The sequence below is a fragment of the Palaemon carinicauda genome, chromosome 35 (genome assembly GCF_036898095.1).
Source record: "Palaemon carinicauda isolate YSFRI2023 chromosome 35, ASM3689809v2, whole genome shotgun sequence".
NCBI classification, from domain to species: domain Eukaryota; kingdom Metazoa; phylum Arthropoda; class Malacostraca; order Decapoda; family Palaemonidae; genus Palaemon; species Palaemon carinicauda.
The window spans coordinates 13,935,874-13,954,378 of NC_090759.1; the positions used below are offsets into that span (position 1 = coordinate 13,935,874).

Consider the following 18,505-nt stretch of genomic DNA (forward strand, 5'->3'; position numbering starts at 1 on the left):
CTTGAGGTCCAGGGATATCATGAAGTCCCCTTCCCTCAAGGCGGCCAACACTGTCTTGGCAGTGTTCATCTTGAACTCGGTTTTTGCCACAAACTTGTTGAGGGCCGACAGATCTATTACTGGTCTCCATCCCCCTGTCGCCTTTTCCACTAGGAAGAGCCTGCTGTAGAACCCCGAGCCGAGCTCCTTAACTAGTTCCAACGCTCCCTTGGAGATCATGGAAGACTCTTGCTCCTGTAGAGCAGCCCGTTTCAAGGGGTCCTTGGGAATTAGCCACTCCGCTTGAAGGGCTGGAATAAGCGGGGGAGGTTCCGCTAAGAAGGGTAGTCTGTAACCTTCCCTAAGGATTGTCACCGTCCAGGGATCCGCACCGTAATCCCGCCATGCTTGCCAAGAGTGTCTAAGGCATCCCCCCACCTGAGGCTCCAGTAGGGGTAGGGGGCCTCGCCTCCTATCTCCTTCTGGAGGAGCGGCCGGACCGACCCCTTCTTGAGTTCCCGTAGGACGGTCCAAAGTTAGACTGGGGTGCCGTGGCACCTCTACGGGGGGCTGAGTTGACTGCTGCCAGGGAGCCGCAGGTGGCTCTCATCTATGTTGAGCTGGAGAGGAACGGGAAGTGTGAGGGCCGTCTACGGAGGGCCTCCTGGAGGTGGGCGCCTCATAGGGGGAGGTCTATGGTCTCCCATGTCCTTCATCTTCCTCACCCGTTCCATCGTCTCATCTACCAACTTAAGGGGGAAGATAGCCTCATCCCAGATTGAGGAGTTTCTCAATTTCCTTGCTTCCTGGTCCGGGAGTTTTCTCACAAGTTTGCTCAGAATAGTCTCTCTCTTCCTCAGGACCCAATTGGTAGCCTGGGAGAGAGACTGATATGACAAAAATTTTAGGGCCTTGCCCCCTGAGCTAATAAGTTCTCTCAGTAGGGTTTGATTTTCAGGCAGGGACAAATCATGAGAGGCCTGAAAACCAACTAACGTGCAGGCCCACCAGTCCAACCAGGACACGTAGACTAGGTCCTGGGCCATTTCCTCCATCATGGAGGTCTCTGACGGGGAAAAACACACAGGGGCCGTGGACGCTCTGTCTTCAGCGGCACCCTGGTTCAATGAGGTAATGGCTGTCTCCGTCGCGCGGGGTCCTCCCCGACGACCTTCCGGTATGTAAAACCTCTTCTGCGCCTTCAGTCCGGGCAGCAGCTTCGAGGCACTTTGACTCCTAGGAGCGTCTGCTAGGCCGTCCAGGAACTTATCAATATGCTCCATACCCAGCCTTACGTCAGGAGCTAAGGGTAGAGCTAAGGAGGGCCTTTGTTGAACCGGATTCTCCACCAGCCTGCTAAGTCCGGAGAGCCACGCTTGTTCAGTGGTGGGCATCGGTTCATCCAGCCTATGGTGCAATCGTATGAGGGCCAACACTTTGCGGTAGGAGGAGATGTCATCGGACGAGCACTCCCCTCCTTCCACCAGGGCCTCCATCACCCGTCCTTCCTCACGAGTATCATCGGTGACGGTAGGGAGAGCAACGTTGGATGGGACTGCCCGTGTCACGGGCGGACCCGCAGAGGCGAAGGTATCCGTCATGGGAGTACCTTGCCCTGCAGGCATCCTCGTATCTGTGGGAATATTCCTGGCCGAAGGGCGCCCTTGGAGCTTAATGAAGTCAGCCAAGGAGCCCGCGGCTGGTGTAACGCCTTCCACTTGATGGAGCGCCTCCCTCCGTAGAGAAGGGGGCGCGGAGGCCTTCGACAACTTCGGAGGCTCATGGGGAGCTAGGAAAGGACTCCCTTGGTGAGGTTCTTGTCCGTAGGAGGAGCAGGAGGGGAGAGACGGTGAGGACGAGGCTCTAGGGAGCCACCCGGAAGCGGCCGCGGCTGTGGTGACCTTAAACAGCTCGCTCCGGGGCACCGTGATCCTCACCCAATCTTTGGACTTACTCCTCTTCGCTTTCTTCTTAGAAGGTCTGGACTCCTTCTTTGAACGGGAGCGGGACTTCTTCTTCCTGGACCTCTCGCGCTTCCTCCTCGCGGACCTGGAATCGTCCTCTGAAGATGAATCCACAGACGAGAAAGACGAGGAGGAGGAAAGGGAATCAGCCGAATCACCTGAGGCGTCCAATTCCGCGGGGGTTACTCCATGCCGAACCTCTGTTTCTGCAGGCTGCATAAAGACAGGCGGAAGAGTCGCCGCAGGCACTGGGGGGGTCCGAGGAATGTTCTTGCGGCCGATCCAATGGTCAAACTCCTCTTCTAGTCTGAAGGGTGACCTGCAGGGTGTTCTAGGAATATCCCAAATGACGGGGTCCGAATTTGACGAATGGCCTTTCTCAGCATCCCCCCCGGCGGCCAAAGTACCAGAAACACACGCCCAAGATGGGGGAGAAGAGGAAGTACCCGACTTCCTCCCCGGCGGCCGAAGTACCTGAAACACACGCCCAAGATGGGGGAGAAGAGGAAGTACCCGACTTCCCCCACATCGGGTCTTCGATAGAGACGGGCCCTGCGGGCACCAGGACCTCGTCTCCTACACACTCTACCGCACTTCCCTCAGGCCCCACACATGCCTGTAACACCTCAGAACTTCCCCCCCCCCCCCCCAGGTAAATCAGACTCTTGGGGAAGGACAATGGGCCGCTTTCCCCGCAACGAACTTACCTCGACCCCTACCCTGGGTAGGGGAAGATGAAAGGGAACCACGTTCCGACGAGGCATCCGGGGACACCAAAACAGAGGACGCGGTAGCTTTCTTGGGCGATTTCTTGGCCGACTTCTTCTTCTTAGTCCCATAACGGACCCACTGAATCTCGCCTCAAGACTCGCATTCCGAACACGTGGCGGTAGGGGAGCATACTTTGCCCCTACATGACGAACAACGCGAGTGTGGATCAACCTCGGGCTTCGAAAGGAAAGCCCCACAAGACTTACCGGCCACAGGCCCAGGGCAATGGCGTGGATGCTCCATAATAAAAACACTAACACCAAGAGACACAAGGACACAAGGGAAAGGGGTAAGGATATGGGCACAGGAACCACGTGGTAAACACAAAGGGTCGGGGATGTGAATCACGTTGCGACCAGAAACTTACTGAGGAGCACGACCTAATCTAGCACGCTCACTGATCCCGGGTCGCCTCAGGGCGCGTATCACTCCGCCTAAGGTCACCCATAGAAAATGGGAATAGGGTAAACTACACAAAATTCTGGTCGGTTGGGGAGAGTTACCAGTAACTCCTAAGAAAGTAGTTCTAGGTAAGTACTCTGTGTTGAAACAAACAGATTTTAAAATAACATTATTATTAATGTATTCTCCTCATTAAACCTTTTTTTCTTTCAATACTCACTATAGGGATTGATTGAACAGTGATTTTTCTAGGGATTGTTATGACCTAAGAGATTTAAACTTTACTTCTGAATCTATGAATAAATTATAACTGAGGGCATGCACTAGATTGGTAATAATTCACATCTAATATTACATAGTTCCTTGATGTTTTGTTCCTGTTACAGTTTCTTCAGTCTCTAAAACCAAGTTGTACCTGTTAACTATACATTAAATCTCAAGGAGACTGGAATTCAGTTGCGAGTAATGATATTTATATGGGATCAATCATAATGCATTTGGTTTGTGGTGGCCTATTGGAAACATCCTTGCTTGGCATTCTGCCAAACTGGGATTAGTCTCACTCAAGCTCAATAGTTTCTTGTAGTGTCTGCAACCTCACCATCCTTGTGAGCATAGGATGGGGGGTTTGGGAGAGCCTGTAGGTTAACCTGCTAGGTCATCAGAAGCCATTGTCTGACCCTCCATGGTCCTAGCTTTGGTGGGGATGGGGCTAGAGTGCTGATCACATGTATATATGGCCAGTCTCTAGGGCATTGTCCTACAGGCTAGAGTATTGTTACTGTCCCTTGCCTCTATCATTCATGAGCAGCATTTAAACCTTTCAGACTTATTGGAGCTTATAGAACATTCCTTAATATTATTATTGAATATTATCAAATAACTTCGTGTTCCTCAAGGTAGTGCTCTATGCTCATTACTTTTTATATTACACACACAAAATGTGGCTTGCCCTTAAAAACATTCTTGTTCTTCATGAAAATAATGATACAGTACTCTACTTCTGTTGACCCAATCTACTGAGTATAGAGCTGTATTCTTTATTGCAAATTCACTCGAGAAATATATTGAGTGCCTCTTCTCGTAAAATTTCTACAATAATGTTATATGAAAGAGTTCCAAGATCTTTGAAGACTTCAGTCTGAGTATTGTCACCTGCTTAAGAATTCAAAAGTTGATATATTTTAAATTATTTGACCCCTTACTGGGGTATTTATCTCTGGTACCATTGCTTACTTTGCTCACTGTACTTGATTTATAATCTTAAACATTTTGATCACTATTTTTACTCAAATCTTGGCAAGACTATAGCAACCACCAAAGTGGTAAAGGTTTTATCAATACTAACAGTCCTCCAATACAGTATTCTGGAAGTTTTATGTCCAGCTATCATCAAATTATGATATCTTTCGAATCAAGAAGCGAAAGCTGTGGAACTTCAGGCTGACATGAGTCTAACTTTATTTGGTAATCATCTTATCTTATTCATCTTTGAAAATAAAATTACTGTACCAGACTGCAATTTAACAGAAGCTCTGCCTTGTTCTTAATGTATCATGAACAGGTCATTTAAGGTTCAGACACACTTCTTGAACATTCTCTTTATCCTGTAGTTGAATTGGTAGAACTTCAAATGTTCAAACTTGCAGCTAATGTTTTTATGCTGAACAGGCTAACAACTATCTTTTTATAGTCTACATATGAAAGACCTGTTTTAATGTTGTTACTGTTCTCAAAGTATTTCATTTTAATTGCTCATTCTTCTCTTGTAGTTTATTTCCTTACTTCCTTTCCTCATTTTTCCCTGTTAAAGCCCTCGGGCTTATGGCATCCTGCTTTTCCAACTAGGGTTATAGCTTAGCTAATAACAATAACAACAACAATAATAATAATAATAATAATAATAATAATAATATGGCTCTACAAGAGCAAATAGGAGAGGTGCCTCTGTAAATAGTATGACAGTCAATGATGTTTAATTGATTTAATTGTACTCCATAACCTGAAAGATAAAATACTTTCAAAGCCAAGTGAACAAAGACTAAGCATTTAAACAATAAACAAACTCCATTCTTACCTCTTCACCTGTCCACTTCTTTATTATAAATGGCTTACTCCATATTAGAACACCTGTAGTCTCTCGCCGAGCTCCTTGACGCCACTTGAAACCCTTCAGCGGTTGTTCGTAATCTCCCAGCCAGCTATCCGCTTGCTAGATTAAAAGAACATTCAGAATTAGAACATCAATACTGAAGATTCTCAATCAAACTAGACTCAAATAATAATTTCAATACATTCAATTTTTAATAACACATATTAAATTTATTACAGTATACTTTCTCTTACTGTATTAAGGAGATGAATACAGTACAAAATTTGTATAGTAAATTACTCAACAAGAAATTTGAATAAGTTGTTCCAGGAATCAGTAAAACAAAATACAAGCCCAATTCACTCAAAAGTATTCACAAAATCCAAGCAATAAACTTCAATGCTGTATAAATCAATAGTCAGTACACTATTACAGTCCCAAATCCTGCATTCAGCTCAATAAATAAAACTGCACAGCAAATGATGAAAAGCAGAGGATCAGCCATTTTAAAAACTGGCCATCTTTTGCAGCAATACTTGTATATATATAAAAAAAAAAAAAATTGAATGAATACAGAAATTTGTGCTTGAATATCTTTTCTGTAAAGCAAATGAAGACAATCAAATAATGAACTATAAACAGAACACCATTAGATAATTTTGATACAGTATACTGTACTTTAATAAGGACTTCAGCCAAACCCCTTTATACTTTAACTAGTGTACACGACCCGTCAAAACTGCTAAACATCTAGATAGATATGCACATACACCTCCATCTCCCTAGGGTATAACTACTCCCTCTCCCCCCTCTACCAAAGGGACAGGGAGAGTCAGAGTAGTTATACTCCAAGCGTGAACGGAAATAAAATCTACAGTATCGTGTATGTATGTATGTATATACATATTATATATATATATATATATATATATATATATATATATATATATATATATATATATATATCCAGTCCCTTGCTCTTTAATATATAGGGGTGATGAAAACTTCAACCAAATTAATTTTATTTCCTCCTTCTTTGGATGGTTTAACTAGTGAAAACCCAATGTATCATACTTCCTTTACAAAATCTCATCATTTAAGTAAAAATACTAAAAATATAATCTTTGACTTCTAGATTTTATATCCTATAACAAGGCATGGGTTAGGTATTGTATATGTATCAATAGTGTCTTTTGTTTCCATATGACTTTCATTTCCTATTTGTAATAATGTATTAAGTTCTCATATATTCAAATTTAAAGCATGAACAATATATAATTTACTTTCATTGTATGTCTATGCTGGGGATTGAACTTGCTAAATGTTTTGTTCCAATCAATAACTGGGGTAGTAAGCAAATTTAGTTGCATCTACAAAAAATACCATACTTCAAACATGATAAAAAAAAGACCAGATTATAACAGCATACAAACATCTATCCAATTACATAACAGCATTTCTAAATAAAACAATATAGGTCTCATCATCATAATAAGTTTCATAAACGTATAAATTATCAAATAAACAACTTTCTTAGCTACTATCCCTTCAATATTGCTTTTAGCAGTTACGCACAAATATGATATTTATTGATGTAACATTGTGGAATACCGTAGTCATATAAGAAAACAATAAAATATTCATAAAAAGTTACCTTTATTACGTCTAGCTTTTACCTTTCATTCTTGTAATGAAAATAAAATACAACTTTATCCTTGCTAAAGTATCTAATAAAACTTGTTAAATAAAAGTTGTCTGAAGTATTCCCAATTACTTAGGATACTAAAAATCATTTACTTCTACCTAGTATTGACACATATTCATTACTGCCTATTAATAGTACACTATAAACAAAGTCTTGGAACTTTCAACCTCTAGGATATTTACTTCTAATCTGTTTTAATAACAAAGTATTACTCTGGAAAATTGTTAACCAAATACCAGTAGTCATTTTAAAGAAGGAAATATAAATGAGAAAGGAAAAACTGCAAGACAATTTATATACTTATATTCTCCTCTACAACACAAAAAAATAATTTTCAATTTCTAAAAAATTGGATTGACAACTATTTCTCTTGATGGCTATAGTACAGTAAATACTGTAGAAGGATACTGAGTTCTTGTAATATGCCTTTAAATCTTTCATAATTCCTTTGTAGGATATGAGCCTAGGCTGTTAGAAACAGTCAGAAATTTAATGCATCACACAGCTCTCAGTTTTAAACTTCAGAGTTCCATATGCTACAAGATTGTGTACCAAATTACTAATTTCCTTTCAATAGCATCGTGCCATCGAAGGTCATTGACGTGATAAATCATAAAGTTAAAAAATATCATAAAATAATTCAAAAAATCCCTGGGAATTATATACCTGTCATCCTAATCTCCATAAGCCTTTGGGAGGTATCAATTTTTAGAAACTAAGTCAAGGGCATTCAACTAACACCTCACAGTTGAGGGGGCCAAAAATAGCATAACTATCACAGGTTACTTGAGTAAACCTTAAATGTATCCAACATAGTATAATCTTCTGGTCATATGTTAATAATTCCAAGGAGATATGACAAATGTTACCACCTTCTGTGATGTTTCATAAGTGTTAGATAGTATATGTGTATCTTTGCCATTAAAACATTTAATACTGCCAGGCGTTTCACTTTCAACAGAAGTCTATGGCTAAATATCACTTTCAAAATATTAGTTTGAAGACAATGATGTCTGACCAGTGTATAATAAGACCTAGTCAATGTTGTGTTTATTTTTCTTAACCACAGTAATTTTTCCTCATGGGCTGTGGCAGCCTACTGGAAATGTCCCAGCCTAGTGATCTGCTGGACTGGGATTCGAGACCCGCTCAAGCTCGATAGGGACTTATGGTGTCTGCAACCTTATCATCCTTGTGAGCTAAGGATAGAGGGTTTGGGAGGAGCCTATAGGTCTTCTTGCTGAGTCATCAGTAGCAATTGCCTGGCTCTCCCTGGTCCTAGCTTGGGTGGAGAGGGGGCTTGGGCATTGACCATACTGTGTATAAAATGGGCAATCTCTAAGGCACTGTCATTGTCACTGTCATCAATGAGCAACCTTTAAACCTTTAAATGATATGAAAAATCATTGAGTGTGTGTGAAGAATATCACATTGGATAATAGATATCCAATTTACAGTCAGTGAGAGCAATGCTGATGAGACTTCCTTGCTTTTGATACTCTCTTTCAAAAGTAGTAACTCTTAAACTGAAATAAATCAGTGTTCATAATGCCTGAAAAAACAATGGTAATTCCCATCTTCATCCAAAATCATACGTGTTTCCTGCACATCATATCTCAGAACAGTACCATATGCCCTTACAAGGTAAAAATAATACAATCAAATGATAATGGCTGGATGCAAATGCTTCTCATATGGAAGACTCAAGCTGGATTAAAACAAATGTTTGAGATCATTCTTAAATATCAAACTTGTTTTGCAGTAACCTTCTCCATGACCTTATATAGGCAAGGGAGCAGTGGTATTGGACATCTAGCAAGAGGCTTCATCTATTTAATCTGACCTCAGAGGAGCTACAATGGTAGTGTTCCAAAAATGTTGCCTAGCTGCTGCCTTATCATATCCTATTAAAAATACTCATCAATACTCAGTCTATATGCCATATGCTAAAACTTCATTAGAACATGAAACCCATTCTAAGCCATTTAAATTCTATCATAGTATCTGCCATGAAGGTTTAAAAAAGTTAAAGTAAAATATGCCTCTACTTCATGATGTAATAACCACTTGAATACAATGTTTTGTAATAGGAAATATAATCATTGTACTAAATTTTTACCATCTGTGCATTAATTATGGATTCAATGTATATCTATAACATACCAACTTGTGTAGAGTAACTCAAATATCAGAATTTGGAAGTCCTTAGAAAGAAATGTAGTTTACTTTACTTTACTTTGATGGCTGCTTTTCCGGTCCCATACAGCAAGGGAACCCCGCTCTCTACAGGACCTCCACTGTCGTTTTACCTTGTGCGTTCAGAGTATTGAACGTTTCATATCACGTATTGTTCATTTACTGTTAAATCATCACTGTCAAAGGACTCATGAAATAAAGTCTTCGGTTTCCTCTTGAAAGCCTTAATGTCTTCAATCATTCGAATGTTTCGTGGGAGCTTATTATATAGTCTCGGGGCCACATATTCAAAGGCTCATAGAGCCTAAAGTAGACATATATCTAGGTTCTAACAGTTTGAAGCCGTCTGTAACTACTCTCGTGTCGACACGATTTGTTGGCTGTGCAGGTAGTAGGTTGGCCAGGGCACCAGCCGCCCGTTGAGATACTACCGCTAGAGAGTTATGGGGTCCTTTGACTGGCCAGACAGTACTACATTGGATCGTTCTCTCTGGTTACGGTTCTTTCCCTTTGCCTACCAAGACACCGAATAGTCTGGCATATTCTTTACAGATTCTCCTCTGTCCTCATACACCTGACAACACTGAGATTACCAAACAATTCGTCTTCACCCAAAGGGTTAACTACTGCAATGTAATTGTTCAGTGGCTACTCTCCTCTTGGTAAAGGTAAAAGAGACTCTTTAGCTATGGCAAGCAACTCTTCTAGGAGAAGGACAATCCAAAATCAAACCATTGTTCTCTAGTCTTGGGTAGTGCCATAGCCTCTGTACCATGGTCTTCCACTGTCTTGGGTTAGAGTTCTCTTGCTTGAGGGTACACTTGGGCACACTGTTTTATCTAGTTTCTCTTCCTCTTGTTTTGTTGAAGTTTTTATAGTTTATATAGGAAATATTTATTTTAATGTTGTTACTATTCTTAAAATATTTCTTTTTTTCCTAGTTTCCTTTTCTCACTAGGCTATTTTCCCTGTTGGGGCCCCTGGGCTTATAGCATCCTGCTTTTCCAACTAGGGTTGTAGCTTAGCATTTAATAGTAATAGTAATATGTAGCAATTCTCTTAAGTATTTTGGATGCCCGGTTCTGATAACTTGGTGGGTTATTGTACATATTTTAAATTCCATTCTCGCTTTAATCAGCAGCCAGTGTAAATCGATTAGTAAAGGGGTGATCCTTTCCCTAGGTGGGACACGTTTTATCAGTCTTGCTCCTCTGTTTATCATGTTTTGTAATTTTTTAAGTTGCAAGTTTGGTAAATTGTAATAGAGAGAGTTGCAGTAGTCAATCCTGGTAAGTTTCTCTACAGAATTTTCACAGGTCTTCCCCCACCATGAATTCAGTTTTGTTCTCATTTAATTTTAGTTGTTTGAATGTCATCCATTCTCTAACACTATCAAGGATTCGTTTTAGAGTTTCAGTAGTGTCATGTATATCATTTATGGAGAAGTAAAATTGTGTCATCTGCAAATAGTTTGAACTTCACGCCATGCCTTTGTAGTATTTTCGATAGACCAATAGTATAGACGCAGAATAAGATTTGGCCAAGTACACTCCCCTGGGGTACCCCTCTGTTTAAGGGTTCATATGATGAACAAGCGTTTCCATTTGTAGACAGTAATTTCTACCAAGTAAGTAGTCCTTTAGGTATTCGAAGGCTTGATCTTCAACGCCGATGGACCGTAGATCATTTAGTATCAATTCATGCACCACTGTATCATAAGCAGCACTAAGATCGAGCAGTATTAGGATACCATATTTCTATTCATCCATCATTTCAAGCATATCATTTACAACAGAGCAGATGGCTGTCTCCATAGAGTATAGTTTTCTGTAAGCAGATTGGTTGTCAGGCAAAGCTTCTATTACTTCTAAGTGGCTGACTAGTTGTTCAAGAATTACAAATTCAAGCACTTTTGAGACAAAGGATAGATTTGAAATAGGTCTATATGAGCTTAATTCCTGGTAGTATAGTACATTTTTCATAACTGGTGTGACTATAGCCATTTTCTAAGATTTAGGAAACTTACATTCATCAATGCTTGCATTTGCTATCCTCATTATTATTTCTGTTAGACTAGAAAAATCTCTCTCTCCAATTACTTCAGATATTGGCATAGGATCCATCGCACAGTTTGTTTTCTTTGCTCTCTTGATAATTCTTGTGATGTCATCTTACGTTATGTTGTTAAATCGTATTAATTTTGTCTGTGTGCCTGGTTTATCATCAATCTGATGTTGAGTATTTACAAATGACCTGGTTATATTTTCAATTTTGTTTTTAAAGAATACTAGAAAACTATTTGCTAGTCCCTGGTCACTGTATCCATCAGGTAGCTTCTTTTCTTTTACATTTCCCATTATACCATTCAGGAGACGATATAACTTATTTATGTCTGTTGCTGCTTCGAGGATCTTTCTCTTATAGTATTCACTTGAATCCTTCTTAGTAGGTAGTTATATTGACACGCAGCAGTTTTGTATTCCACCCAAGTACTTTCAGTTTTTAACCTATTCCACTTTCTTTCTTTGTCTTTTTTCCCTCTTTTTTTTTTTACCAAAGTCGCTCCATCAAACCAAGAAGATTAGTCTTTTCCATCAGTGGACACATGGTATCATATTCACTTTTACTCACTTTATTATAAGTGGTCATAAGACAGCACACTTAGCTCCTAACAGATGCAAGTTATTACTGACTTTGCTTCCCATACTTTTCCCCCCTCAAAAATCTAGCTGTATGGCAATATTTTAATTTAAAGGGGAAATACATAGGCATATTCAAAATTACATTGAGTGAATGCACCTTAACTAAAAAGACAAAAGTTATAACAAGGGTTTAAAAATTCCCATTTTTACTACAGTATCAGTCCCCTCAGCCTGGCCCTTTCAAACAATCATCATCATATAATACGATGTCCTGTACTGCGTCCAATATAGCTGTAACTGCTTTCCTGCCTTTGGTGTAATATAACTATAAATACTCTTATGCAACTTCTATGTATTTTCTGTCAAGTTAGGATGCAAAACAGAAAAGATTTTCAAGGCGCTGAAATAAATGGGGTAGCAAATACTCAGGTTTTAAAAATTGCTGGTACCTCTGTTTCATAACCCTTGCAAAAAGTTAAAGCCTGACTTCTGAACTTTATCTTCTTCCCTCCACCTCAGATAGTAACCATTTCAAACATTCTCTCACTTTAAAGGAAGATTGTAACACTTCCTTATGAGGTGTGGAATCAATATGTATTTGCTCTTCTGTAAATATATGCATACATCTTCTGGATGTCTTTTGTAACGTGGTGTTATCCAAGCCAAATAGTCAGCAAAATTACTTATATTCCCAGAATTTATGAGATACTGATCAATAACTGTCAAAACTGGAGGACAAATTCGTTTAAATTTTCTTGGCATCTTCTCAATTGCTATTGATAAATGACATAAGGATGACCAGCAATGGTGGTGAAAGTATTTCATTGCTCAACACAACTGTGATATACATTTATACAGTCACCAGGTAATGAAACTACCTCCAGATTGTTAAAATTTGTTTGAAATTCATGGGTGATAATAAAATAACGATGGTATTTTGCATTAATTGAAGAATAAAGCCTTTTGTACATTGCATATAGAATAGTCTTTCATAGCCTGTAACAGTAAGTATACAGCAATTAATTTAACTGACTAATTCAATATAAAATCAACTAACTAGACTATCGTCTTATTCTGGTGTTCTTACATGGTTAGCCTGGGGGATTTTTAGGCTCTTACAGAGCTAGCCTGGGAGTCTTACAGTCTTACAGGATTCATCTGATGAGTTCAAGGCTCTTAAAGGGTCAAACCCGACTAACTTGGGACTCACAAATACATGGCTAGCCAAGTGTTTTTTTTTTAATACAGTAACTGAAAACTGCAAAACAGTAACGCTAGAAATGAACAACAAGGTTGGATAAGATTAAAAGGAACATGTAAAAAGAGGCACGAAGCAATGCAGCTAAGGGTCGAAGGGTCTCTACTATACAATAAAACTTTAGTACCTTATACTTAATGTGGCACCGAAACATGCAAGGAATTGGTATAGTATCAATCATTAGGATACTAACCAATAGCTCTTTGCTGAAGCATATCCAGAAGACTGATCAAATTATACTGAACTCCATGAAATACAAGCAGTCTAGAAGCCTTGACTAACATTAACCTCCCAAAATAAATATAACAAATATAGTATGTGGGATGGGCCTACCTAAGTGACAAAAGAGACTTGACTAAAATAAGCAAAAGGTACTTATGTTTGCATACATACCTTACAGAAAGTTCAGAAACATATACAGCTATGCTAAGCGCTTGTCAAAAGCATTAAAATTCAACATTTTACATTACACTTTACAGTATAATTGATATCAAAATAATTAATTTTACCCCCTTGCGTACCATATTCTAACAAATCAAATGCTTGGATTGCATCAAAATAAAAGGACAGTAACGGCAACAGATTATAAACTTTCTCTAACAAATTTAAAACGAATCATGGATTATTATAAAAGGTTTTATCATGCTAACAAATTTAACAAAAAACCTAATGGCCAGACACTGACTCGCAATATGCTCCAATGAATAGGCATCAGCATGTTCTCACAAGTATTTGAAAGCTTGTACAATAGGGGAAAGAAGCCGAATCCCAATAACAAAGATATAAACCGGTATATTATAAAAGTATAGTATCTTTTATAAAAGCAACATATCATGATATGTTGCTTATATAAAAGATACAATTTGATGGAAGAATTTATCAATGATCAAAGACATAACAAATCTGACAGTACAGCATCATAAAACAAGGCAGCACAGACCACACCAGCAATTGTAAGCCATAATCAGCAAGCAAAGGATATGAGAAAGAACTTGCTAGAAAAATGCTAAATCAATAATAATAGTGATATCATGCTTTACAAATAGTTCAACTACAGTAGCTTACCATCAGCAGCTTTCCAAAAATGAAGCACATGGAGGTAAAAAAATAATAATCAAATTCTGATAACTTGAGATAACTGATCACCAAAGGCTTGCAGAATAATTTCAAAATAACAACATAAATGCAGCGTTATAATAAAAATGCTATCTTTATATTTATTGAAAAAGCAAAGGAAATTTAATGACAATAAAAAAAACAGGCAAGTCGGAAACTTTAAACAAAAGGAACTTTAACAATACAGTCAATAATTCTATACTAACCTGATGTTTTCTCTCAAAGCATGGTTTAATACAACGTTTACCCTACTGCTAAAAATTTCCCTTTCTTTTCTTTCAATAGGGTTAGCCCTATAGTAGTGAATCAAGACAATCTAGTGATTATTTCCAATAACTATGGCTTGGGTTGATCACAGATCCTTTTTCTTCTCTTGACACCACTTGTCAGTGGGGAGGAGGGGGCATGAGTAAGAACATCAAGTGAGTATAGAAAGAATATTCCTTTCATTTCAGTGAAATTTCCCTGTTGTTCATAATGCTGACTCTCACACTCTGAAGGAGGTGGATCAGAGAAGGAAAGAGAAATTAAATGAAAAGTCCTAAAATAATAAATTTGTCTAGCACGAAACTCGCCTCGTAGCCTAGTACCACAATAACCAATCATCACCAAATAATGTGTAACAATATGAGCTCCCAGATTGTATTCCCAAATATAACCTCACTATCAAAATATACACTTTTATATATTACCCTAAACCATGAATTTTCAGAAGAAAATACTAAAACTATCACTTGTCATATTTACACTAATGAAAAATCACATTTATACTACATCCCTTGCAGTTACTATAGCACTACAGCCCAACATTTTTGATAAGATAACAATGATTCTGTAAGACAACACTTGGCAAAAACAGAACTGTTGCTAAGACTATTTCCAAAGAAACATTCCTACAGAAATTAAGATATGGAGCTGCCCTTCTAATATCATGAACCCTAACCTTCAAGTCTTTCATCTGACCTGGATTGAATTCTTGTAATTAAACTTTTAACAAGAAATGACATAGCATTTTTGGGAAGAGGATTGTGAATATAAAAGATTAAATCATCTTACTCTCTCCAGACCCTACATTGGAAAAAAAGCTTGGCTGACACTAAAGCTAGCAGGAAAAGTCTTAGCTTTGAGTCTTTAACATAAAGATCTTTAATAGGTTAAAAGCAAGAACCCTTTACATATTGAAATACAGTACATCTAGATTCCAATAAATTCTTGACAACCAGAAGCTTCTCAACGTAAGACCTAAATACATCTGCAACAAGACCCGAAGCTAATAAATGCCACCCTAAATGCGTATGGTATTCAGCATGGATCTATAGTTCTTAACAGCTCAAATGAACAAATTCCTTTTATATTAATAGAAATGTAAAAACTTGACATCATCATAATTAGCTCTAGTTATTGAAACATTCCCAATTTCCACCAAATAATATAAACATTACATTGTCTTTGATACAAATTATCATTTGCCTGCCTCTTGTAACCTAAGATAGATTATCTGGATCACTTCCCAAACCCTTTGACTCAGAGAATACAGTGGACCTTCTCCATTCTGTAAGATATAGTGCGTACGGATTTGGGTGTACCAACCCTTGAAACCAGTTATCTGAGAAGACTGGTCTTGTACAGCAACTCCCTTAAGACATTATGATAACAGGTATTGGTTCCTTAAATAAGGAAGAATTGGAGATCAGAGGGATTATATAGAACTCTTTAACCAGATAACAGCTAGGGCTCAGGATGGAGGCTCTCCCATTCCTGATAAGAGAAGAAAGCCTTCCTCCTACAGGGATATGTTAAGAAAGACTGTAATAGCGATCTCCTGTAAGTTCGACGAGTCCTGTTGGTATTTCGATCAGAATGCCTGTTAAAGCAAAGTCCTGGTAGACTATCACTATAAGAAAACAAATCCTTTGGGGGGAAAAAAATTATACTGAGAATAGCCACAGGATTATAGGGAAAAACGGAGAAAGTGTGTGTGTGTGTGTCTAAGTGACCTCAAAGTGTAAGTTTGCATCCTGGTGTCCAATTGTGCCACCAGATGAAGGATTCTTATCAAGTTTAGACCCAGAAAAATGCATGACATTGATCTTTTAACATATAAGACACTATCCCAACCATAGAGAAACACAGAGGAACACACTTGTTCCCGATGCTTAAGCACAGAAATTCAAAAAGGCTGCTGCAGCCTTGAAAGACCCTTCTGAAACTGTCTCATCCAAACAAGTTTTGTACAGTAATCCAAAACAATATCAAGGTCCTAATAACCTGCAAAATTATCTTCTATAAAAGAAGAAATAACTCCTACTATAGAATTTGCAAAAGAGAGAAATTCCTGTTTATTCTCAACCTTTGTTACCATGAAACTGTATTTCTTATGTCAACCCGTATTCAAAGATTGTCTTTTGTTTACATCAACAATGAGTTTAAGAGATTCAACTACAGTAAATTTGGTTGAAGAACAAGATTAGGTAATGATTTGATTTATAGATCAAAGATGCTTTCTATATTGAAAAGAGAAAAGGTTATAAAACTAAGGAAAAAATTTAATTAAAGGCTTTTCTTTGCACTTGGAATAATAATTTGTAAACTCAGACAATAAAAAAAGGAGTAAACTGTGGAGTAAAAGTTGTTTTGGAGAAATTGAGTGATAACTTAGGAGATTAAGTAGCATCAGAAGTTACTTTTAGTAAATAATTTGGATACCCTTCAGAAATAACTTCCTAGCATGGTGAAAATTTTAAAAAGGTAAATAAAGACTTTCCCCTTTTTTCAAATTCTAATGGTAACCTTTGCATCTGCGTTAGGCAGGGGATTCCCTTTACCAGTTGAGTCACTAGCACCTACGTTAACACTGCTAGGGAAAACTCGTGATGTGCTAGTGGCCGAGCCTATATTAGACTAGATGCTTATTCCCATCTCAAACATGATGCAAGTGTTCAGCTCCTGCAGAACCTTTGTAAGATTATCTAATGTTGCTCTTTCCTGTTCTATAAGAGCCATAAAAAATTTCATGGCATTAATAAGGGTATACAAGTGGTTGATCATGAGCACCTACTTTAACAAACGGAGGGATACTAGGATCAAGACTACCACTTTAGTTTTCACTCTAGTGATCATAAAGAGCAGACTGAATCATGGAAGTAATTAGAGTGCAAGGCTTGTGTAGAAGCAATCAATGTCAGAACTGTGCATAGTCAGAACCCTCATTAATGGCAAATCTGGAGGAGTTAGCTTAGAGTTCAAAACAGGGCAGGTTAGGTTAGAATCACAACCTTTGCCTGAAGACTCACAGCTCTTCTTAGATTTAATAAACAAATAAAAAAAAAAATGTACAGAGCTTATAATGCTATTTAACTGTACTCAATAAACCTAACCTTCCCAAGATTTTCCTTCGAACTAAATGTTAATTTCCTTTTAAGCTCAACTCTTAAAATGGTCATCTACCATCTTCATGAGAATAACAAAGTGAATCATATTTTCACAAAGATTACCTAAATCACAATAATGCTCCCAGCACAAGACAGAGAATGAGGATCATGATAACCCAGCAATAACTCCCTCGAACAACTCACACAGGAATTATCAACAAATCCAAAAGAAATTCCTTTGTATCATTAAAAACCTAAATAAAACAAAACACCATAATAAGGAGGGGATCAAAAACCCCAATTAACTGAATAAAAGGGTGATGACAACTGAAAAGCCAAAGAATCTGCGGTGTACCCAAGCCGAGGTTATCACCATTAACCACCAAATTATCTCAGCACCATATTCGAGGCCTAAGCCCATTGAAAAGAAAGAAAACTGGGAATTTTAGGGTAAACATCTGTATTAAACCATACTTTCAGGGAGAAGCATTATAAACATCAGGGGTGTTTCATTGAAATAAATAATAATCCTAACAGAAAATAATATATACAATGTGATGCAAAACCCATTTTATAAAGGTGGTTAAATATGAAGTGTGCCATGAAAACATATAAGTGAGAAATGTAAATATTTCTAAAACATGATGTGTGCAGATGGGCAAATAAAAAAATAGCACCGCACCTATGTATGGTAGCTGAAGATTCATCCATCTTAGAATAACATTTCATATTACCCACACAGTATCAGTATTCTGCAGTTTAATTCCAATGAACACAAAATGTAATAAGGATTATATTGAAACATAAAATACCAAATACTACAGTGGTACTTTAACTCATTCCAACTCACTGAATTTCAATACAAATTGGACTCATCCAATAAAAATAAGAAACTATATTTCATGCCTATCAGAATATTCTCACAGGTACATAAGCCATACTGCACCACTGAAGCAAGCAGGGCCATTGCTGCCCTGTCTACGCCGTGTTCTTTGTTTTTACGGACGAA

General features: G+C 38.3%; 1 protein-coding gene across 6 annotated transcripts in view; it reads right to left on the reverse strand.

The window, feature by feature from the left end:
• The window catches only part of atl (atlastin GTPase), a 440,834-nt gene that overhangs the window by 176,767 nt on the left and 245,562 nt on the right, over window positions 1–18,505 (reverse strand). For all 6 annotated transcript variants that reach the window (XM_068358734.1, XM_068358731.1, XM_068358733.1 and 3 more), the window contains one exon: window positions 5,194–5,328. In XM_068358734.1, coding sequence (XP_068214835.1) covers window positions 5,194–5,328 — 135 coding nt within the window. The remainder of the gene's footprint in view (window positions 1–5,193; window positions 5,329–18,505) is intronic.